This window comes from Mytilus galloprovincialis, chromosome 4, assembly GCF_965363235.1.
Source record: "Mytilus galloprovincialis chromosome 4, xbMytGall1.hap1.1, whole genome shotgun sequence".
Lineage (NCBI taxonomy): Eukaryota > Metazoa > Mollusca > Bivalvia > Mytilida > Mytilidae > Mytilus > Mytilus galloprovincialis.
This window is the reverse complement of record NC_134841.1, coordinates 89777906-89803796: the sequence shown is the minus strand read 5'-3', so window position 1 is coordinate 89803796 and position 25891 is coordinate 89777906. Positions and strand designations below refer to the sequence as shown.

The 25891-nt window shown below is 30.6% G+C and overlaps 1 protein-coding gene across 8 annotated transcripts in view; it reads right to left on the bottom strand.

Annotated features, from left to right (window-relative positions):
- The window catches only part of LOC143073342 (sodium/potassium/calcium exchanger Nckx30C-like), a 98902-nt gene that overhangs the window by 34128 nt on the left and 38883 nt on the right, over positions 1–25891 (bottom strand). For 4 of the 8 annotated variants that reach the window (XM_076248796.1, XM_076248798.1, XM_076248797.1 and 1 more), the window contains one exon: positions 7214–8187. In XM_076248796.1, the coding sequence (XP_076104911.1) occupies positions 7214–7966 (753 nt within the window). In that variant the 5' untranslated portion in view covers positions 7967–8187. Of the gene's footprint in view, positions 1–7213; positions 8188–11242; positions 11677–12797; positions 12871–18585; positions 18652–20366; positions 20433–25891 lie in introns of those variants that run through there. The other 4 variants (XM_076248801.1, XM_076248800.1, XM_076248802.1 and 1 more) reach the window with 4 other exon arrangements.

Below are 25891 nucleotides of genomic sequence, written 5' to 3'. Positions count from 1 at the left end.
ATCTAGAAAAACATTCCTGAACACTCTATTGATTTGCATAGACATTAATTACATCAGATTACTTTAATTTTTTTCTGATCCAATACTCTTAATGAATCCATAGAATATAGATAATAGGTATGTCTCGCTTAATGGTGTTATTACCATGGAAACCAAACAATTGATGGAAAATAAGTGATGACAGTTTAATAAACGCTACTGCTCATTTCATAAAGCTGTAATTAGAAATAAATATGCTGATTTTGTGAAGTTCAGGTTTAACAGGTAATTACAGAGTTAATAATATAGATCCCAATACTACATGTATATTAGGCATAATGAAATTGTATAGTTTGATCTCCAAAGACATAAATTTTACCGTCACATATTTAGCCAATATAGGTTGCATTTCTGTAAATATTGACAATGCAATTTCCCATAGGAACTCCTTTTACGGCTAAAACTGTACCACTTTTACTATGAAGTTTTGAAAAAAATCTTATCCTAGAATTGAAAGTTCATATGCACCACAATTTTTTTCAAAGGTCAAAATATAGGGCTGTGCAGCATATTTTCAACGTTTATATGCCCTGAACTTCTCAGAGTTTAAACTTACACTAATTTTCTTAACTACCCCTACCTCGAATGAAAGGTTACCACAGATTTCAATGTAAACAATATGCACGTGTTTATTTACTGGTAACATTCCCAAGTTCTGTCTCTGCGATATGGAACACAGAGAGCATAACTGGGAACCAGTATGTAAACAAAATCAATTTTCTATGAATATTCAATTACTCCCCAAAAGAGGCGTGTTTTGAGAAACAGCTGTATTTACAAAGTGCAACCTATACAGACATTTATTCAAATAGAAAACTCTCTAAAATCAGTTTTTCTCACATTAATACTCATTTATCAGAATTAAAGTCTTAAAGAAATCACTGTGTATACTCTAAGTTTTTCTTTACTATACATTTTATACCCCCTCCCCTGTTTCAATTTTTTAAAGAATTTGAAAACAAGACTTTAATTATTGCCAGCTTATCCTATTTGCATATTTTCTGATAAAAAATGCCTAGAACCTGTTAAAAACTGTTTTGATAACATATTGAAAGCATATGAGAAAATCATAAATGTAATGTTTAGCAGTCAATCATTACAACATTCAAGATTATATAAAGTATCCAATCCAGCCTCTCTCTCCAGTCCACATCTTACTGTATGCCTATTTGTCAATTAAAGAACACATTTTCTGCCTCAAATGGTCAATTTAGAATTCTTGTCACAACAGTATCATCTTTAACCATATATCTGACACAATTTAGCTACTATATATACTAGAAGTGTTCAAACAAAGCCATATTTGCAATAGTTGTATGTATGCAGATACCAGTCTGAGATATAAATTCACTTAAAATGTTGTAGAGATGACTGCTAACATTTGATTTTTGCATAACTTCCAAGCATAGTTATTGTTTTCTATATCAAGAACTTTAAAATCATAAAATCATAGCATTTACAAGTTAAATTATTTGTTTTATGACCCAGGGGTAGGCATTTTTCTATGTTTCTTGCCCCTGGGGCCTCAAATTTCCTAAATAATTCTGCTGTTTCTAGCAATTTGGAATATTTAGTACATATTCAGGATAGAACACACTATTGTAAGTTTTCTTGAGATATTTTTGTTTTTCTAGCTTGTAATAATTATGCTGTGGTGACAAAAAAGCAGATTTAGGTGTTGCGGCTTACTTTTGGGTTATCGAAAGGACACAAATACCCCATAAATAATATTCAGGAAGGATCTATGAGTTTCAATGACTGCGAAGAGTAAATATAAGCACTTCTTAACAATTTAACTTACAAATATGCAAATATTATGATTTAATTTTGTATCCAGGACTTTAAGTAAACTGTGCATACTGTAAACTGTGAATTTATGCTGAGTCATCATATTTAAGGCCCAGGATTCTATCAATCTTCAATAAATATTTATAAAACTTCTTATTTGAGTTAATTTCTTTAAAATCTGTGAAATAAAGCAAATTTGGTTAAATTCTGAATGTTCCCCTTTTTCACCCTATATAGGTTGCATTTCTGTAAATATTGACAATGCAATTTCCCATAGGAACTCCTTTTACGGCTAAAACTGTACCACTTTTACTATGAAGTTTTGAAAAAAATCTTATCCTAGAATTGAAAGTTCATATGCACCACAATTTTTTTCAAAGGTCAAAATATAGGGCTGTGCGGCATATTTTCAACGTTTATATGCCCTGAACTTCTCCGAGTTTAAACTTACACTAATTTTCTTAACTACCCCTACCTCGAATGAAAGGTTACCACAGATTTCAATGTAAACAATATGCACGTGTTTATTTACTGGTAACATTCCCAAGTTCTGTCTCTGCGATATGGAACACAGAGAGCATAACTGGGAACCAGTATGTAAACAAAATCAATTTTCTATGAATATTCAATTACTCCCCAAAAGAGGCGTGTTTTGAGAAACAGCTGTATTTACAAAGTGCAACCTATAGTAAACTTCATTTGAACCTATATCAAACATGTATGTGCTTACTAAATTCAGACATAGATTCAGATAGAAAAATCTAGAAGGACTAAAATACAATTATCCCCTTCCTGAATATTACAATGAAAGCAAGACAATTTGTCTAAATTGAAAATTGAAAATCTCAAAAAGAAAAAATATCTACATCTTTTATATAATCCTGGTACCTTTGATAACTATTATAAAAAATTTGACCAACTAAACACTTTATAAACTTTGAGTTATCTGTTTGGTATTTTCTTATTATATGCTTTCCATAACTGAACTTTTTGCCTGCATCTATGAGCATCTGCACCCTTAATCATATTTTCCCCAACGCTATTCTAGATTTTAGTGTATCCTTAAAAAAACTACAATGGATTATTTTAGAACAGATTGGCAGATCAGCAGGTCAAATGGAACAGGTTTTTCAAAAACATGAGTAATAAAACTACAGTTATAATTCATTTGTTTCATGAGCCTCGTTTCATATGAAAAATATATCCAAATATATTTGTTCCTAACTGTCATGGAGACTGAAATTTTGTAGTTTCTGAAATTATAGAATGTTAAATCTGAACCTCCTTTTGATATTTCCTCCCTTCAGATAAAGATGAGTTATTTGTCTTATTAGTGCTGTACTATGTATCCCATAATCCTTCAAGGAAGTTAAAAGTTTTATAATTACATTATATGCATGTTTCATAAGAGATTTGTAATTCTAATTGACAGATAACAACTGCAAGGCATTCTTAAATTAATTTTCATTTCTCAATAAAATTCAATATTCATGACTGCACTTAATTGCTTCCAATGACAACATCACAACAGTGGAAAACAAAATGGAAAGCTTGATTTAACTCTGTATCTTATTGTAGGCATAAAATGTTTTTATAAGAATTGAACAATTCTTTTTTTTGTAATGTGATAAGGTTGTTAAAGTGTTGATGATGTGTGCTTTGTTATCATTAGAATGAAGCGCTCCTGTGTTTAATAAAATATGTGCACCGTTCAATGCATTTACACTCATATCAAATAACAAAAAGAAGCATTCAATTTTTCAGACCATACATGGGTGCAATATTATGCCCAACTTTGGCATGGAATTTACTGCCAGTTGGAATTAAACCCGAGGTGTTGCATGATTCTATACCCTAATACCCCTAAATATTCAGTTTTTCAAGATCAAAACTTCAAGGCCATCTAACCAGTTTTATTGTTACTGCCAAACATTGCAGTTGATTACTGTATTAAAAGCTGCTGTGATTTGTTAATTTTTCATTTCATTAATGATTCCAGATCTATTTCACTGTTTTGATACAAGATGACTAATGTACCACTGACATGCATTAATCTACAACAATGCTTTATGCAAGATAAGTTATCTGCTTTAACTAATAAGTCATGGTATAAGTCATGGTTACACAGAAATTATATCAATTTCTCATTTTGCAATTGTGTTCTGTAAACAACATATGAGAAAAATGTTTATGCAAAGCTAACCTTGATCAATCTTGGTAAAACCAGGTGCTCCGCAGGGCGCAGCTTTATACGACCCCAGTGGTTGAACCCTGAATAGTTGGGGCAAATTTGGTCACAATATTCAAGCTTGATTCTGTCTGAATTTGGATTGTGATCAAATTTTTGACATAATATAGGTTTTTGTCACAAAATTAATGTGGTCAAAGATCTAACAAATCTATTGCACAATACTGTGCAATTGAAGATTTCTTCTTGAAACCCTCTTTGAAAAAAAAGGAAGCCCTTCAAAAAATGGTAAACAAAAAATCCCCCACAACTTTTTGAACCCCCTTGGAGCAATAACCCTTAAACTCAATCCCATGCTTTCCATTGCAGTATTGAACCTTGTAGTACAATTTCAGAGAGATCCATACACTTAAACACAAGTTATTGTCATAATTGTTTGGAAACTAGAATCATGCTTCTTTTTGGCCCTTTTTAGGCCCCTAATTCCTACATATTTTGGGCAATTAACCCAAAACTTAATCCCAGCCTCCCCTTTGTTATATGGTACATTGTGGTACAATTTCAGAGAGATCCATACAATTACACATAAGTTATTGTCTTGAAACTAGAAAAAAGCTTGTTTTGACCCCTTTTTGGCCCTTAATTCCTAAACTTTGGCTCCATAATCCCCTAAAATGAATCCAAACCTTCTACTTGTGGTTTTAAACATTGCGGTATGATTTTAGAGCAATTGAAATACTTCTAAACAAGTTATTATCCTGAAACTAGAAAAATGCTTGTTTTGGGCCCCTTTTGGGCCCCTAATTCCTAATCGGTTGTGACCATCATCCCCAAAATCAATCCCAACCTTCCTTTTGTGGTATTGAACCTTCTGAAAAAATTTCATGAAGATCTCTTCACTTAAACTAAAGTTATTATCCGGAAACCAATGTGTCTTCGGACGACGACGCAGACGACGCAGACGACGACATCATACCAATATACGATCCCAAAAAAATTTTGGGGTCGTATAAAAAAAACAGCATGTCAACAAACACAAGTTAAATATAAATTCTACCACACAACACCATTGATTACAATATTTATCCACTCAAGTCATTAAATTTTCAAACATTAAAATGCAATGTTTACCGAGCATTTCAAAATTGGAAAATTTAACTACATGTACCTAGTGTGGACAAATGTTGTGGTCTAAAAGGTCAATGGGTTGAATGGAAGAATATGTTTCTTTAATGATTTAATGGAAAGTAATGTATAATACAATGATCTGAAGGGAAATGGCGGGAAATTATAAGAGACAATTTCAATTAACCAATTGTTAACGAAAATTTATCATACTGGTCAGAACTGGTTTAAATTCATATACAAAATTAGAGAATTATGGAATGCTAGTTAAAACTGGTAGGATGGTCAATACTTCTAAAGAGTGAAGTATTCAATATTATTTCATATCGATTAAGAATTAGCTTCTCTCATTGGATAACAAGGTTAACTGATTTTCACATAGTAATGCCTAGTACGGCGTGGTTTTTCTGTTTAGAGTGATGTCAATTTTATATTAAAGTTTTTGAATTGTTCACCATATGTTTTCGATAATTATAAAATAATAGAAAACTTTATTTTGAATTCATATCCTGAAAAATTGTTTCTTAAATGAATGGCAGTGACTTACAGTTATCACTATGACTGATCTTCACTCTTTCCTATAGAAATCGTACAATAATTCGAATTTGCTTTGAACAATTTAAATTTATGAGAAATTTTGGAAACATGATTCGGCAATGAAATAAACACAATAGTTATTAAAGAACTGGTCATTATCGGGTTACATGTACATGGACTGTCTATGGGACAGTGATATTGACTGTGACAGCGATAATGACCTCGCTTAGTCAATGCCACTGTCCTGTGGGCAGTCCATATATCACGATAATGACCAGTTTTTCAATAACTATTATATAAATAGTAGAATTAAAAGCCTGAATTTCGCTTTTTTGTCATCTGATGCTCTTCATAGGATTTTTAATGATGACCGTTGTAGTTGTTCACATACTTATTTGTTTGTCTATGGTGGAATGTTGTCTCATGGGCAATCATACCATGATATCTCCTAAAAGTAACTGACAACAATAAAAAGGAATCTAAAGAAAAATCAAATCAGATTGGGAATAACAATGAAACTTTAATATTTAAGGATTTTAGAGTTTTGTCTGGAAATCAGAAACAAAAAAAACAAAAGCTTCTTATTGAACAGGCATAATTTTTGGCCTTCTTTTAACCCCTCATAATGAGGCAGGTGTTTTAACAATGTCAGCCTCTACATCTATTAAACTAATATCAAATCATGATCCTTCTCTTAAAAAGAAGCATGAATGTGCTTGTATATATAGTTACTCATTTGTTTGTAATACTGTGTACCATATTTAGGAGGAAGTCAAATTACATTGTTATTTCTTTTCATATGGTACAACTTACATGATTATATTTAGAAAGGAAGTCAAATGAGAAGCGGTAATTCATTCAATATTACGTGAAATGTTCTTTTCAAAAGAATATTTTTTTAGGGTAATAACTTAATGTCTCCATTTGACTTGTGACTGTTGTCTTCTTGTCAATGTATTGTCATAATATCTATGCTTGTTGGAACAAATATTCTATACCATTTATTCTGTTAGGAACATTAACTGTAATATTTATTCCTGTGAAAATAATATTCCAGAATATTTTTTACTTTTGGAACTTATATTATGAAGGAACTTCTATTCCGTGACAGTCTCATGCGGTGAAAAACAGTATTATACAAAACAGGCTAATATTTTGACTTTGTATTATTTTTATCTAAGTATTTTGCATAATTTCTCGTGAATGAAATTTTTCAATAAATTCCATGTCTAATCTGTATTATACTGTTCTGTGCAAGGCACAACTCTTTCTATTACTAAGAAGATAGCACATTTTCAATACCATGTACTGTGCCAGGCACAACACTATCTATACAAAATAAATTGTATGGAAAGTGTTAATTATGCACTGCTCAAAACATTAAAATACAGAATACACACGAAATTTATTAAAAATTTCAAGCACAAGAAATTATGCAAATTCCATAATTAAAAATAATTCCAAGTTGAAATAATAGCCTGTTACAAGTAAATGCAATCTGGTAATATATGTAGATTATCACATAAAAATACAAACCTCTTGTGTTTCAACTTTGTTGCATCGTTTCTTCAAGCAGCTTTTAACTCTGTCTTCTATTTGTGCATTAAACTTCATGAAAAGAACATAAGCAACATATCCAAAAAATAATATCAACGCTTCGTGCCATTTTATGACCTCATCGTAAAAAAAAGCAATTAGTAATATTAAGTCTATACTATAAAACGTAACATCTCGGAATAATGGCCACCATGTCAGATTTAAAACTGTTTTACTAAATATAGCACACATACCAATCACAAATAAAATATTGAACACAGCAGATCCAACAATCGTTCCTATACCCACGTTACTCTTGGCAAAAAAGATTCCAAATAGACTTGTAAAAAGTTCTGGAGCACTACCGCCAGCAGCCATAAAAGTTGCTCCAGCTACATCCTCGGTTATTTTAAATCTCTCTATTATAACTCCAAGAGCTGGTACAAAGAACTCATCACATACAATAGCCAACGCTATAAACATATATATCAGTCCAATCACATGTAAGACAACGGCACCATTCTTTAATTGTTCGTCTGTAAATGCATCTGGAGGATAAAGACTATCATCACCAGAGTCTGATGTGTTTAAAAGTTTCCGTGAAGCAAAGTGTGTATCTTCTGCAATATATCCAACATTCCTTTGTCTATAATTAGTAAATAAGATTATAATAAATGCTGTACACAGTGATCCAAAAAGCATAAACAAGCGCACCTTTCTTGATTGTTTTCTAAAAGATTTGTTCCGCAGCATGATTCTTGATTATATTATTGAAAAATTCGAGTAAAATACAGTTACATTTTCATCTGACAGAAGTGGTAAACATTAAAATTTAAACTGGACTTTCTTTTAAGGAGGTAACCATTCCATAGCTTAAATGCAGGTCATGAACTTTTGTCAAATATCTGCTGCTGTAGTAACAAGTCTTTTTTCATTATTCTGTCCTCCTAGTACTTATGTTGAATTTATCCTGCCTGAAAGAATAAAATAATATAAAGTTATTTGAGTAGTTTAGTTTCCTTATGCAGTTTTAGAGTTTTATTTTATATATAGATATACTGTAGATTCAGAAATTATAGTGATAAGTTTCATCATGGAGTTTTTAGATACTTATTGTTGACACACATACCTTAAAACAATCCATGGAACATCTGTAATCTGTTTCAGACATTTGGTAAATGTTGACTATACTAAATGACGTAATTGTTGATACCTATATGTTGCCCACTGATGTCTTTTGGATATTTGCATTGTGGGGATGCTATTTCGGAAATTCAGAGTTGTATAACCTTTATCTCCTATTATTACATTTACTATAATTACTATGGGGGTGTTTTTAGAACCTTGAAATTTAACTATATTCCACCATATTGAAAAACTATATTCCACTTTATTGAATTACTATATTCCACGTTGTTGAAAAACTTTATCCCCCCTCATTGTAAAACTATATCCCCCTCATTGAAAAACTATATCCCCCCTCAATAATTTAATTTTGGATGTAACGCGTCTTTTGATTGGCTGACGTTATTTTGTTATCAGTCCATAGACATAAGTTAGTCATGTGACCGTGACGTCATCAACGTTTTTTTCATGGTTTTCTACGGTTTAAAATGGAATTTCGAATTAAACTATAAGAAATGACTGTAATATTTTTTCTATCTATTCGAAATAACATAAAAAATGTGTTGCACACTGTAAAATAACCTGCTACGTGCGTTATTCTGTGTGCACCGAATTTTTTATGTTATTTCTTAATAGACAGAAAAAATATTACAGTCATTGCTTAATTGTAAAACTAATATTCTCCCTCATTGAAAAAATATAATCCTTCTAATTTAAAAAAAATAATGTTACTTGATTGAAAAACTAACTTCTGTTTTATCCATTGATAATACTAATCATTTACTTATATTGTATTACTTTACTAAATGCATGGTTTCGTAAAAACACATATACTAGTATTTTGAACTCATCCATCAATAAATAAATCACAATATCTTGTTTTGTTGACGATTACAAAAATATCAAATTAGTTATCCTAATCAGGAGTGATGATGTTTTTTTCAACATAAATAAACTCCAATTTGATGCCTTTATATATAAGTTTCAAATGAACAGGTACAAAAGTTCTTTGAGTACTCAGAAAATAGTGAAATATGAAACTAAACAGCTTTGGCATTTCCTGTTCTTAAATCCATAAACTGATCAATTCAATATTAAATTTTAAAATTACAGTGTAGGATATATTTTTCAAAATAGAGCTAAAATCCATAAAATTGTCAATTTAAAACAAATTTCAAAGAGAATTTAATGACAATATATTAGATAGCAAAATCTATACTTCTACAACTGAATTGGATATGAATTATACCAACAAATTATGGTATCGTTATAGTAATGCGTCATGGTAATGAATTCCAAGTTTCACATATTGGAGGTTGAATTGCTGGACTGAAATTCAATTCAGTTTCTACATAAGAAAATGACTGTACCCAGTCAGGAATATGACAGTTGTTATCCATTCGTTTGATGTGTTTGAACTTTTGATTTTGTCATTTACCTTGTGACTTTCTGTTTTGAATTTTCCTCATAGTTAAGTATTTTTGTTATTTTTCTTTTTATAGTAACTTTGAAATTTGAAGGCATATTGTCCTCTTTCAAAGATTAATTCATATAACTTTTCCTTCTTTTCTTAATTATATCCCATATTAAACATAAATTTTCTTCAAAATATAAACAAAATCAGTGTAAGTTCCAACAAGCACTGGGAAATTTAAAAAAAAAATAAAAAATTGTTGAATTGAAACGAATATATAAAGTTGTCCTTTCCTATATGATCACTTACTCATGCTGAAAATCAAAAGCCAGGAAATTAAATAAAACTCTTTAAAACTATCTCCTTACTCATTTAAAAAAGAAGACCTTGAGAAGAACGGTCTATTGAAAATATTGACTCATGTACATTTATCAGTTACTTTTCTATTTTGTTATATTTCATCACTGTTCTTTGTTCTCTATCTAATTTTAAACAAACAAGATAAAAACATGAAATGAACAAAGATGGTACCAATACAAACACATAACAATTGGGATAAAAAACACAAGTGGGTACCTAAACACAGGTATATATCTAAATAATATTGAAGAAGGGAAACAGGAATGTGTCAAAGAGACAACAACCTGACCAAAGAGCAGAAACAGCCAAAACACACACAAATGTGTACCTAAAACAGTTGGGTATCAAAAACACAAGCAGGCACATGAACACATGTGGGTACAAAAAACAATGTGCGTACCTGAAAACAGGTCATATCAAAAATGCAAGCAGGTACCTGAACACATGTGGGTGGGTACCAAAAACACATATGATTCTACAAAAAGTGAAAAATCAAATTTTCTTTTATAACTAGTTACTCCTTTTTCTAGACTTTGCATTAGGTGTCATGCAAATTAACATTCATTTCAAAACATGTATTTTCTTAAAATTTGTTCCAGTCAATTTTTCTTTTCCTCAAATGCTTGAATCTCATAAAGATAATAAATCATGCACAGCTTCATTTTTCCTTAAATTTGACAAGTAATCTATTGAAAAAGACCTAATTTATAAACAAATCTTATATTAATTTCAAAAGCCAACTGTCTTAACTTGGAACTGACACTAACAATTATTAGGTCCCAGCTGGATTTTTTAAAATTTTCACATGGATACATGTTTGTTTATATTTCAAAACTTGAAATTCTTAAGCAATATTTTGTCATAAAGAGGAGAATATTTTACTCTTGTGTTTCTTCTTTTCTTGTCAGATTTCATCATGTTATGTGTTACTGATCTTTTTTTACTTCTTGAGGATTTTTGTTTTGAATAAAAAGAAAATAACTTATATAAAGAAATATTGATTTTCATGTATAATATTAAAACAAAATGAAAATTCTGTAAAATTTAACAATTAGAAATCCTTAAATAACATAAAATACTACCCACTGGATGTAAGGTAACTATAAATCAACATCAAGTCATATGCTTACCTGTTTAAAGTGAATTTTTAAATTTCCAAAGTAAAATGAAAACAAGAAGATTATTTTGAATCCTTCCAATAAAATGATGTTTGCAAGTTGTCACAGTTCAAATTGTCAACTGAGCAGGAAAGCCCTAGGAACTAATTAAAAGCAAAACTAATTAGCGATCTAAATCATCTGCAGCCTTATTTATAACACTTATTTTGTTGCTATGATGAATTGCACAAAGAAAAATAAAAAGTAATTTAGCTGACATCCACTTTTCTCCGTGTTTTTATAGCTGTAGATTTTTCATTACCTATACACCAATCAATATATGAGCATCCTACGTTGTCCATAATGACGATTCCTTTACTGATGATTTTAAAGACAGAAACATCCTGTCGATTTAAATCAATACTTAAGTCTTCACAAAGTTCTCTCAATAAAAACTGATTTTATAAATAGAGGATTAGAGTATGATACCTCTTATGTCCAACTATTTAATAATCTGATATGTCACAATCTATAATTCTTAGGCTTGCAAAATGCACTATAACGTCATAGTTTGCTCAGTAACAGTAAAAATAAACAGTGTTGTCCACGCTTTCCAGCCTAGTTAAACATTTTTATATCAATTATTGGTACATGTACTTACAGTTTTAAATGTTCAATATAGATTTCTTTATAATCCCCTAGGTCACCAGTTACTGTTTCAATATTAATTGTATTGTAATGCGAGTAATTAACAAACATTAAATACATGTACAAGTAATTATTCTACATGTAGAATCATTAGTGGTGGACATTAGCATCAAAATTCTGGTTTATTTGAAAACGTTACAACAAAGAATTCTTATTTTCTTAATTTCTTCTATATTAAAAAAAATAGTTTATATGAGTCACAGGAAATAAATAAGTACAACTATATCACTCAAATTAGTTGTGAAACACATTAAAATATTATATTTAAAATATAATATTTTTTTCAATAAATCAGAGGTTGAATTTCAGACTAATGAAAAACTAGAAATTTTGAATAAATATCCATTATAGATTTCTTTGTAATCTCTAAGGTCATCAGTTTCAGTTTTAATATCAATTGCATTGTTATTTTTCTATAGATTTTTGATATGGAATGCATAAGAAGAAATAAATGTAACACTGAAAACAGTATATGGGGGGAAATCTCAATGTGCTTACTAGGCAAAATTGTTAATTGTATGTTTGCCTAGACAAAAGCCTAGGGGTTTCATAAATATTTGAGTAAGCCAGTTAATATAAATACTATCAAAATCACTGTTTTATGATTAGTTATTAATTGAAAATGAAGATTCATATGAAATTTTCATTAATTCAGATTTTAAACAGTTATCATATTAAGAAAACAACAATCAATAGATTTAACTAGATAGCAACCGTTAACACTAAAAAAATATACTAAAAACCTCAGCTTTCACTTTATCAGATGTCTGCAATTATGTCTTTATGAATAGCTAATATGCATCTAAAGAAGAGAAACATATAATTGTCTTTACATTAAATTTAGAATGATAAAAGTATTTTTAATCAAAAATGTACTCACCCGAGTTCAATTTTTCGTCTAATCCAAACTTTTAGAAATGTTATATTTAATGATATACTTTATTTATTTATTTTTATTCATTGTACATCAGATTCTGTTAAATGTCCAGGAAAGGTGGTCAAAGAAATTAAAGGTCTTACCAGTAATGTATTAGGTATTTATAATTACTAAAAGGGATTTAATTTATCCACACAAACGAAGATAATTGATTTGATCAAATGTACAATTATAACTTAAAAGTGTCAAAAATGTTTGTTTTTTTTTTAAATGTTAAATTTAGAAGTGACACGACCTATTCAATAGCTAAATTTAATTAGTGTCACATAAAACATGTGTGAAAAATAAAAAAAAAAAGATTCAACACACTTATATACAAGCAATGTTTCAGTCCTGTTTTTTTTTGTTTGAAGCCAAGAAAATAAATCATATCAATAGTCTATAAAATTCTAAAAGTTATGCCAATTCATATACTTTCTGTCTGCTTAAAGCTAGCCCCACTATCAACTAGCCTTTGTATGAACAAACGTAAATGTATAGTGGGGTGGGGGGGAGGGGGGATGAATGAATTTAGTGACACCAGAAAAAAAAACGATTGAGCAAGCCATACATGTATACAAAACATTTGAAATCAAATGAAAACCATTAAATATTTTCCAACTTCCTATTTTCCAGGTACTTCAAAAAAGATGGTCACATGACTCAGCAGAAATACAAAGTACCTTGCCATTTATGAGATGTAATTATAGTACCTTACCCATCATGTATCAAGCTTTTACTATCTTCAGAAAATTAATGGAAAAGATAGTCATAGGAAGGCATTGCATGATTTAAAACTCAACCAATTTATACAATGTTACTGAACATTGATTTTTTATCATGATGAAAGGAATTCAAATAAGTATTTCAGCTCATTGAAAGGGTTTGAAATTCCAACTTTAATGACATAATATCATGAAATTTTATCAACCGTTTTCCTAAAAATGAATGACTTGTACTAAAGTTAAACTTTCTGTTCTTGTTATGTACTTTTATTTAATTGAGAACAAACATTAAAAAAACAAAACAATGGTTCTTACATTGCACTTGTTTGACACCAGCACAGTCAATGCCTTATAATTAAATCTTAAGCAATATAAATATATATTTTTTGGTATGGTCTATTTTTCATGAAACTTCCATTACATTTCACATAAAAACTATCTAACTAGTAATCAAAAGTTAACTGCAGAGAAACATGAAGACGTCACACAAAAAGTAAGCAGACTCACAGTTGCAATCCAACTTTTCTATGAACTAAATTTACAACACAGTTAGTGGATGTTTGTTTTATAACTGAAATGTGTGAAACTGTAACGTTAATCATCTGATACTGTAAATAGAGATACTGTGAAACATTGTTCTATTATTCTGCATGGTATATACTTCCATATAAATTAACACATAAAGAGAAATATGGCATCAGCCACAATGAATTTCTCACCAAATTGATCTTCAGTTTATAGGATAACATCTGATGATAGATTTTATCATGCTTTCAACAAAATCTGTTCTTTAGAATATATAACCCACATCCCCCCCCCCCAAAAGAAAAAAAGGAGGAAAACTAGAGGCTCTAAAGAGTCTGTGTCGCTCACCTTGGTCTATGTGCATACTAAACAATGGACATAGATAAATTCATGACAAAAATTGTGTTTTGGTAATGGTGATGTGTTTGTATATCTTTCTATACTGGACATTCTTGTTGCTACAATTATCTCTATCTATAATGAACTTGGCCCAGTAATTACAGTTGAAAAAATTTTCTAAAAATTTACCAAAATTTATGATAATTGTTAAATATGGACTATAAATGGCAATAACTCCTTAAGGGTCAATTGACAATTTTGGTCACGTTGACTTATTTGTAGATTTTATTTTGTTGAACATTATTGCTGTTTACACTTTATCTATAATAACATTCAAGGTAATAACCAAAATCTGCAAAATTTCCTTAAAATTACTAATTCGGGGGCAGCAACCCAACAACTGGTTGTCCGACTTGTCTGAAAATTTCAGGGCAGATAGATCTTGACCTAATAGACAATTTTACCCCCCCCCCCCCTTACGTCAGATTTGCTCTAAATGCTTTGGTTTCAGAGATATAAGCCAAAATCTATATTTCACCCCTATGTACTATGTGGCCATCTTGGTTGGTTGGCCGGGTCACGGCACACATTTTTTAAACCAGATACCCCAATGATGATTGTGGCCAAGTTTGGTTAAATTTGGCCTAGTAGTTTCCTGAGGAGAAGATTTTTTTTAAAAGAATACTAAAATTTTTGAAAATGGTTAAAAATTGACTATATAGGGCAATAACTCCTTAAGGGGTCAACAAGGGGGCAGTGACCCAACAACAGGTTGTCCGATTCATCTGAAAATTTCAGGGCAGATAGATCTTGACCTGATTAACAATTTTACCCCAATGTCAGATTTGCTCTAAATGCTTCGGTTTATGAGTTAAAAGCCAAAAACTGCATTTTACCCCTATGTTCTATTCTTAGCTATGGCAGCCATCTTGGTTGGTTGGCCGGCTCACATTTTTTTTAACTAGATACCCCAATGATGATTGTGGTCAAGTTTGGTTAAATTTGGCCCAGTAGTTTCAGAGGAGAAGATTTTTGTAGAAGTTAACAACGACGAACGACAACGACAGATGCAAAGTGATGGGAAAAGCTCACTTGGCCCTTCGGGCCAGGTGAGCTAAAAAGTCAGATCAAATTTGTTTTTTTTCTTGTTTTTTTTAAATAAATTTATTCCACCTAGTAACTGAAAATTATTGTAAATATTTCCTTTTATATTAAAATATTTGCATTTCGTATTCAGAAAAATTCCACAATATCGTCTCATTTACATATTATCAAAGGTCTTCCGAGTTCTATTAAAACAAATTTGCTTGTTATTAATGCATATGTGACACATAAATTCCATCAGTGGAAGCATATAGCATCATAATTCTAACATGCAATAATACTACAATGGCATTTACATGATATTTAGACAAGCCAAGCACAACATTAAGACAACCCAACTTATGCTGTTCTGAATACACAATATCATTTACCAGGAAACATAAAACACTAAAACAAAATCATAAATACAATCAACTTTCAAAGCTTTAACATCAAAGATCATCTAGAGAATTTAAAACTAGAACTTTGATGGTTTTAACATTAAGAAAATTTCGGGATGTCCGTTAAAATGTAATGGTCCTTACAAGAACAGCATACAAATGCAGGACGGAAGATTTGATGGTTCTTACATGAACAGAATACAAATGCAGTACCTAAGGCCGTGTTCACACCAAACGCCGTGTACAGTAAACATGTCATTTGCATATTATCAAAGGTCTTCCGAGTTCTATTAAAACAAATTTAACAGAAAACAAATTTGTTTACTGTACACGGCGTTTGGTGTGACCTTTGATAATATGCAGATGAGAAATTCTGTTCAAGGAAACCTCATACTCCCTAAACCAAAAACAGAATTGTTCAAAAAATCTTTTATGTATTCTGGACCATTCTTGTGGAATAATTTGCCAATACCTTTAAGAAATATTACAAATGTTAATTCTTTCAAATACAAAATAACAGATCATTTATTGAAATCAACCTAGCTGTCTCAATAATATAAAAAAAACTGATCATGTCATCATGTTTATTTTTTTCATCACATTTTATCAAGTTGTATTGAACATTATTATCATACTTGACTTTTTATACTAATGTATGCAATGTATATGTTTGCATTTTGTTTGATTTCTCATGTCGAGGGCCTCAGGGATTCAGGGAAGATTAGTTATATAGCTAACTGTGTAACCCTTTAAAAATAAAGTATTGTTGTTGTTGTTGTTGTTTAGGGGGTATCGATGGAAAAATTCCAAACACCAATTGGATAAAAAAAAAAAAAAAGGTCCTACAGATGATACAAAAATATTCTAAATCCACAGTTTCACCATACATTATCTTTTTATAAAGTCAAAATTTCGACTTTTTTAAAAGTCGAAATTTCAAGATTTCAGAAAGTCAAAATTTTAAGATAAGAAAAGTTAAAAATTTCGAGTTAAAGTCGAAATTTTAAGATTTGAAATGTCAAAATTTCGACTTTGAAAAAAAAGTTCACTGCCAATTTTATTTTTTCTATGTCCCTAATACGCTTCCGTACATTATAGTGTTAAATGTTAAAAAAAAAAATTGATTACCAGCATTGAAAAAAAAACCGGAATAAAACATTTGTGCGGTAAAATTTCTGGCTCAGAAAAATTAACAAAATACCCCCCTTTTTTTTAGTTAAGTGGTTGCTTCTTTATGAAAGCCATTTTGATGATTTGCAGTAGTTTAAAAATAACAAAGATGTCTCGATTAAGCATTAGAAAACGTAGGCTGTACCGCGTGCTTACAGGCGAAGAATATATATTTTTATTCTCATAAAGCCAATGCATTACATCCGTACAGAGATTAAAGGAGAAGAAGAATTGATATATTAGGGATCACTATATTCCTATCTTTTCTGTTTGTTTCAAATGGTATTTCTTCTCCAAGGAGTATTTGGCAAAGGGAGGGGGTAATGTTTTTTTTTTAGTTTTAAGGGCAATTTAACGGATCCGAGATACATGTACTAGACAAACAATACATTTAATCACACTTTTTAAGTAATGCATTTAAAGTGAATCGTTGTTTGAGTAAAGACCAGTGGCAAACATTTCTGTGCAAGTCAAGTCGATTCGGAAAGACCTTAATTTTCAAATGAATTATGTGTTTGGCAATGATGCTGCTTTGAAGTTTTAAAAAAAAAACAAATAAATATATCAAGTTTAGACAAATATTTCTATAAAGAACTTTATTAATAATTGTTATAAATATCAATTTTATTCAAAAATTGTTTCTTCCTTAAATATACACGGTGAAACTAATGTTTTGAATGCCTAGTTTTGTGTACACTTAATCTACACAAGGCCTACATCGAGTATCGACTGCATGTAGACAAAACATGTTTTACGCTACATGTAAACATTGAATTTTATCAATGGGAAAGTAATTTTGTTAAGTTTACGTGTGAGGTACACTTACACAACACCGAGTTTAGGTCAATGTGAACACAGCCTAAGATTTTGATGGTTCTTACATGAACAGAATATACATGTTGTACCTAAGAACTTGATGGTTCTTACATGAACAGAATACAAATGTAGTACATAAGAACTTGATAGTTCTTACGTGAATAGAATACAAATGTAGTACATAAGAACTTGATGGTTCTTACATGAACAGAATACAAATGTTGTACCTAAGAACTTGATAGTTCTTACATGCACAGAATACAAATGCAATACAAAAGAACTTGATAGTTCTTACGTGAATAGAATACAAATGTTGTACCTAAGAACTTGATAGTTCTTACATGAACAGAATACAAATGTTGTACCTAAGAACTTGATAGTTCTTACGTGAATAGAATACAAATGCAATACAAAAGAACTTGATGGTTCTTACATGCACAGAATACAAATACAATACAAAAGAACTTGATAGTTCTTACATGAATAGAATACAAATGTTGTACCTAAGAACTTGATGGTTCTTTTATGCACAGAATACAGGGACTGGGTGACCTAGTATCGACCTATCAGCAATATAACAAATCCAAAGATTAAAATAAAAGTTTTTTAATAATTACAATTTACATAATTCATTCAAATAATTTTTATGAACTTATGGATGTGATATATTACTACTGATAAATAAAAACAGACCTGACTTGATAATTTCTCCAGTTATAAAAGGTATGAAATGTAATATGATGTCACAAAGGTTTAAAGTATGACGTAACAATGAAGGTTGGGGATCAATACTTATAGAAATTATAATAAAGAGTTTAATGACACAGTTAGCAACCTGAAATTCAACTGTTTAAATAGTAATAAATACTATGTCAGTTTACGTAAAACTTGAGGTTTCATATTTATATTGCACAATTAAATAAAAAATTTCAGAAATATAATATTTTTTAATTTATAAAATTGTGTGGTTAACCAGAAATTATTTTTTAAATAATTTTATTTACATTTCTGACCTGTACCAAAAGTTAAGACATGATTTAACTAATGGTTAACCAATCAAACAAATACATTTAAATGTTGAAAGGATTAAAATCAAGTATTGTTCTATTTTCTATTCAAATTTGTTTTCTGTTTAATAATGCCTTCATTACATATATTTTGCATAAAAATTAAATATGCAACTAGCAGAAGGACTTACCCAAGGGCACTCAAAGTACAAAATGTACCAACCATGCAAAATCCTCAAGAGAAGTCAAGGTCGTTAAAAAAAACCCTCACCATGTGCAAAATGTACCAACCATACGAAATCCTCAAGAGTAGTCAAGGTCGTTAAAAAAAAAACCTCACCATGTACAAAAGGTACCAACCATGCGAAATCCTTAAGAGTATTTAAGGTCGTTAAAAAAAAACCTCACCATGTATAAAAGGTACCAACCATGTGAAATCCTCAAGAGTAGTCAAGGTCGTTAAAAAAAACCTCACCATGTACAAAAGGTACCAACCTTGCGAAATCCTTAAGAGTATTTAAGGTCGTTAAAAAAAAACCTCACCATGTACAAAAGGTACCAACCATGTGAAATCCTCAAGAGTAGTCAAGGTCGTTAAAAAAAATCTTGCAAGGTTATAATCCCAAAAGGTTTACATCATAAATAGAAAGTAATGGGAAGAAGAAAGGTAAAATAACTAGTGATAGTAACAAGGTCTACATTGACAATAATTACCTCACAATAAAAGGGGAAAAAATTAACATCAAACATCAGATATGATCTTTCACTAAAAAGGTTACTAAAATGGACTGGAAATGAATGACAATATAAAAATTCATGAACCTGGGTAAAATAATATGACTTGCTCCTTTAGTGAGGACATAAAGTATTTTTTAACATGTATAATGACCTATACAAACTAAAATCTTTATTTCCTGTCTGCAAATAGCATTAATAAAAAGAACTATTACTTGAACATGGAAACAAGAATCAACTTTATCAAATAAATTCAGGCTATCTCTCTAATTCTTTTCAATTATCTTTATTCCTAATTAATTGCTTTTAGCCTGAAAGAACAAAACTTAATGATTTTAATATGGATGCTATATTAACTCTTACATAATACACATTTGTATTGGATCATCACAATTTACCTTATAACTCAATCAATAATTTCTTTAGTCTACAACATGCTGTAGACATGCTACAGACTATTTAAGACCAGAAAAGATTTTAAGCTTCTATCTCTAATGCTTTTTACAATACATTATAGAGTGATACTAAAATCTGAGCCTTAAAGCGAGTATTGAGTATTGGGAGGGGGGATGAAACCCTCAACTCAATAAGTGGGGGTATAATAATTAACTCATTTGTTCTATTCAATTTTTTTTTAATTTCTATAATCATGTTTTAAGAGTTTCTTTTCATGCATCATTTTCCCATATATTTTTTATCAATCAATTTAAGAACTTTGAATAACTACTCTACCTCAGTTTGTATTGAAAAACCTCCACATAAATCAAATCAAATATTGGCCTAAGCCGCAAATATATACTTAACTGATATATATAAATTTTTAATAACATTAAATGTTTATAGATTTCATATGGATTATTGTTTATATGGTTTGCTTTTCTATTCAACTCAAATGAACCTTGCAAAGGATGTCTACACCTTTGATATTAAATAGACATTAATCGCACTATTTACAAAAAGCCATGAAATGCAATTGTTCCAGTGTTCAACTAAAATGCACCCCACAATGGTACAAATATTAAAGTTAAAGATATAAAATCTTTTCATAGACTTCTATTGACATTTATCTATCGATCTATGCGACTTACGTCATTAAAATCTACCTAAATATAGAAACATAAATTTTAGTACTACTTTCTGACATTCATTATCAAAGTGTAATGGTCTAAACTAAGATTTGTCATTTTTAAATATTTAAATAAAATTTTGATTTAAATATTTTCATAGGTCAAAGCACTGATGTTTTTACAATAAAGTGTTGTAGTCGGTTGCTAAAACATGATCTGTTAAATGGAAAATTTCAAATGTCATATCCCTCAAAATGAAATTTGTCCCTTTTGGAAATTCATGCAGATATTCAGACATTTACTAAGTCTGTGACTGCATTGGCTTAGTTTAAACACAAATAAACTTTCTGAAAAAAAAATTTTTTTTATACTAAAAACATATCAACTAATTCTTACACTGGTATACTAAAAATAAATACTTTTTATTATATTTTATAGGAGAAAAATACTTGTATTAGTTATGAACATTTCTGTATTACTTACGATCTTTTTTTTTAATAATTTTTCTTCTAAAAAGAGCCCAAACTGACCATGATCTGTCACTGTGGCATAACATAATAAGTAATAATCATTCAAAACATAAGATACTCGGTTCAATTACAACTATCCTCATGTTTTCATAGTAGACAATTCTTGTATTATATAGCAAGCAGCAGCAGCATGAAAAACTCAAAGATCATACTGGATTTTACCAGAATATACCAACAGATCCATAAATCTTTAAAACCAAAAAAAACAAACTTATAATTTCAAATGAACTTTACATGTTCAAAAATAGTCTATATTGGATTGTTATATTCATACATTCAAATGAAAAGAAAAATATTGTTAATACTGTTAAAAAATTCTGCCAGGTTAAGGGTAAACTTTACATGTTAAGTTTTCTGATATGTTCATTGACTTGTCATAGAGGTTTAGAGGATGCTGAGTCATTTCTATAATTAAATCTTTAAATCAGAGGTTATTAACATTTCTTCCTATTTTCTGTTTTATTTAATTAATTATGTATCTGCTTTCATGATTTCAATTACAATAAACATGTTAAATTTAAATTTTCTTTGATAAAATACATATCAAGTAAATCTGTCACAAAGCAGGGAAATTTGAAATAAAAATTATTCAGAGAATGTTTTAGCATGTTAATTTTTTTGTTTTACCATATTTGTCTGCATATAAAATGTATAATTAGGAGTTAAGTATGATGTCCATTATCACTGAACTAGTACACATATCTGTTTAGGGGCCAGCTGAAGGACACCTCCGGGTGCTGGAGTTTCTCGCTGCATTGAAGACCTATTGGTGGCCTTAGGCTGTTGTCTACTCTATGGTCGGGTTGTTGTCTCTTTGACACATTCCCCATTTCCATTCTCAATTTTATTGTCATAATTATAAATTTGTTACAGTATTGGAAAAAGAGTCCAGGATATATGATGTATTGATAAATGGCATATAAATAAAAACAAGCAGTTTATAAAAACTAAAAGCACAAGAAGAGCACTGTAATTGTTGTTCTTCATCTAAATGCCAAAATTTGTCAGATACCAATTTTAGTGGATTTTGTGGGTAAAAGTGAACCAGGAAAGGCTTCTATGCAGACTTTTGCAGAACCACAAAATCAAATTTTCTTGAAAAAAAACCCAATTTTTTTCTCATCCTGCAAAAAATAAATGAATCAACAGTAGCATATAATACATTATCAGTCTGATTAAAACCAGCACCCAATATCCACATAGGGTCTGGAGAACATTAATATCTGGTCACCATAGCAAGTGGATAGTGGGCTGGTATTAATCAGACTGCCTTATTATATAATACATTTTATTATCAGTCTGATTAAAACCAGCACCCAATATCCACTTGTGTTCATAGGGTCTGGAGAACATTAATATCTGGTCACCTACGCAAGTCGATAGTGGGGCTGGTATTAATCAGACTGCCTTATTATATAATACATTTTATTATCAGTCTGATTAAAACCAGCACCCAATATCCACTTGTGTTCATAGGGTCTGGAAAACATTAATATCTGGTCACCTACGCAAGTCGATAGTGGGGCTGGTATTAATCAGACTGCCTTATTATATAATACATTTTATTATCAGTCTGATTAAAACCAGCACCCAATATCCACTTGTGTTCATAGGGTCTGGAGAACATTAATATCTGGTCACCTACGCAAGTCGATAGTGGGGCTGGTATTAATCAGACTGCCTTATTATATAATACATTTTATTATCAGTCTGATTAAAACCAGCACCCAATATCCACTTGTGTTCATAGGGTCTGGAGAACATTAATATCTGGTCACCTACGCAAGTCGATAGTGGGGCTGGTATCAACACGTGGGTATTAATCAGACTGCCTTATTATATAATTACCGTAGTATTATCGCTATTTTGTGCATTTTTCCTTTGATCTTTTTTTGTGATAATTTGTCATATCATTCTACTTGCCTGAGATGGAAAATTATCGCCAGAAAATAAGCAGGCACGTGGCGTTGCTAATGAAATTGACATGAATTTGACAATGTCTTTATAGGTAAAATAGCGATAAATAGATTATCATTGGTCATCTCAACTCAATTGCCTTTCTCGCTTTCGCCGTCCCGGCTCAAGTGAGAAAATCAATCTCATTGAGATGATCAATGATAATCTATAAGTAAATAAAGATAAAGTGTATGTGTAATATGATCAACAGCAATCATGCTGTATCAGTTATCAGGGATGATATCCATATCAGTTACAGTTGCAAAGGCTTTCTCAAAACCCCGATTGGTATGATGTCTTGTCACATAAAAAAAATCTATGTGAGGTATATAATAAAGTGTATATGATAAGTCTTTTTCAATATCACACACTGTATCAACCCGCAACTAAAGGTCATGTGATCAAACTGGTGTCTCAGGTTGATAAAGGTGTGATACTGAAAAAGCCGTATTATATTCTCTATTTATCGCTATTTTGTGCATTTTTCATTAATCTTTTTTTTGTGACAATTGTTCATATCATGCTACTCGCTTCAGATGGAAAATTATCGCTAGAAACTAAAGAGCCCTGTGGCGTTTGCTAATTGACATGAAATTGACAACGTCGTCATAGGTAAAATAGCGATAAACAGATTATCATTGGTCATCTCGATTGCTTTGACGAGATTGATTTTCTCGCTTGAGCTGGTCACGGCGAAAGCGAGAAAATCAATCTCGTTGAGATAACCAACGATAATCTATAATTATAATGTAAAGACTCCTTATTATATAATTTTGAAATTTATAAAAATGGAATATTATGTGATATGTTGTCTTTTGATTATATGTTTTATTCTAAATTTAGAAGAGCATTTTCATATTATTATTTAACTATTCAAACCAAATTGGGCAAGCTGAACTCAATCAGTAAATCTGCTTTTCATTAAATTGATTTCAATACATAACAATTGTTTTTAAAAATAGATTAAAGAATTAGAACTGATCATGAAAAAAATCATGCAAAATATAATTAAATACAGCATTTATAATTAGAAAATAAATCACAGAACATAAATAGAAACATAAAAGAAAATCAAATTAACCAGTCTTAAAAATTAAAACTAGAGGCTCTAAAGACCCTGTGTCGCTCACCTTGGTCTATGTGAATATTAAACAAAGGACACAGATGGATTCATGATTCATGACAAAATTGTGTTTTGGTGATGGTGATGTGTTTGTAGATCTTACTTTACTGAACATTCTTGCTGCTTACAATTATCTCTATCTATAATGAACTTGGCCCAGTAGTTACAGTGGAAAATGTTAGTAAAAATTTACAAATTTTATGAAAATTGTTTAAAATTGACTATAAAGGGCAATAACTCCTTAGGGGGTCATTTGACCATTTTGGTCATGTTTGACTTATTTTTAGGTCTTACTTTGCTGTACATTATTGCTGTTTACAGTTTATCTCTATCTAAAATAATATTTAAGATAATAACCAAAAACAGCAAAATTTCCTTAAAATTACCAATTCAGGGGCAGCAACCTAACAATGGGTTGTTGGATTCATCTGAAAATTTCAGGGCAGATAGAATTGGACCTGATAAACAATTTTACTCCGTGAGATTTGCTCTACATGCTTTGGTTTTAGAGATATAAGCCAAAAACTGCATTTTACCCCTATGTTCTATTTTTAGCCATGGTGGCCATCTTGGTTAGTTGGCCGGGTCACTGGACACATTTTTTAAACTAGAAACCCCAATGATGATTGTGGACAAGTTTGGTTTAATTTGGCCCAGTAGTTTCAGAGGAGAAGATTTTTTGTAAAAGTTAAAGACGACGGATGACGACGACGGGCCAGGTGAGCTAAAAAAAGCATAAGCTACAAAATTATTGATTTAGAAATATCAGTCTATGCTAAAATTCCAGATTGTTTACATATGCATTAATGTTTGGAAAAAATGACAGTTTGTTCCGGGATATGAAAGCTCTCAGTAAGCTGCTTCTCGTAAAAATAATAATCAATTTCATATTTATCATCATCAAATGAAAACTTCCGGAAATTTGCCCCGAACTTCTGTTTGCAAAAGATCAAATTTTATTGGTTGGAATAATCACTCACCATCTGGTGAGGCATTCAGACAGACTTTATTTGTCATTTCTATAAGCATAAATTTAGTCATAATATCACTGTAATTCAATGGATTTTTGGGAACTTTAATTGGCTGAAAATTGAAGGAACAATTATCCTTACCACTTTTCAGACTGGTAGGATCAGATTCTGATAATATATTTCAGAGTTTAGGATGATGTCCATTTTCACTAAACACATTTTTGTTTAAGTGCTAGCTAAAGCACACATCCCGTTGAAGAATTTTCTCTCTGTGTTGAAGACCCATTGGTAGCATTCGTCTGTTTTCTGCTCTTTGGTTGGGTTGTTGTCTTTTTGATACATTCCCCATTTCCATTCTCAATTTAAAATGTATACAGGTCTGATGACTTGGTCTTAATGCAGACTGTTACCTTCTGCAAAGTCAAAGGCACGTCAGGGGTTTTAAAGGCGAAAATCTGGTAGACTCAGAGTCATATCTTAAGACTTTCTTTTGACTTAACAAATTGAAAATCTTGGTAAGTGCTTTTTCTAGCACAGCAAGGCTCATATCTACTTCAAATCAACATTTTTTTATTTTGTTGAAGATGTATTTATCATCTACCATTCCATC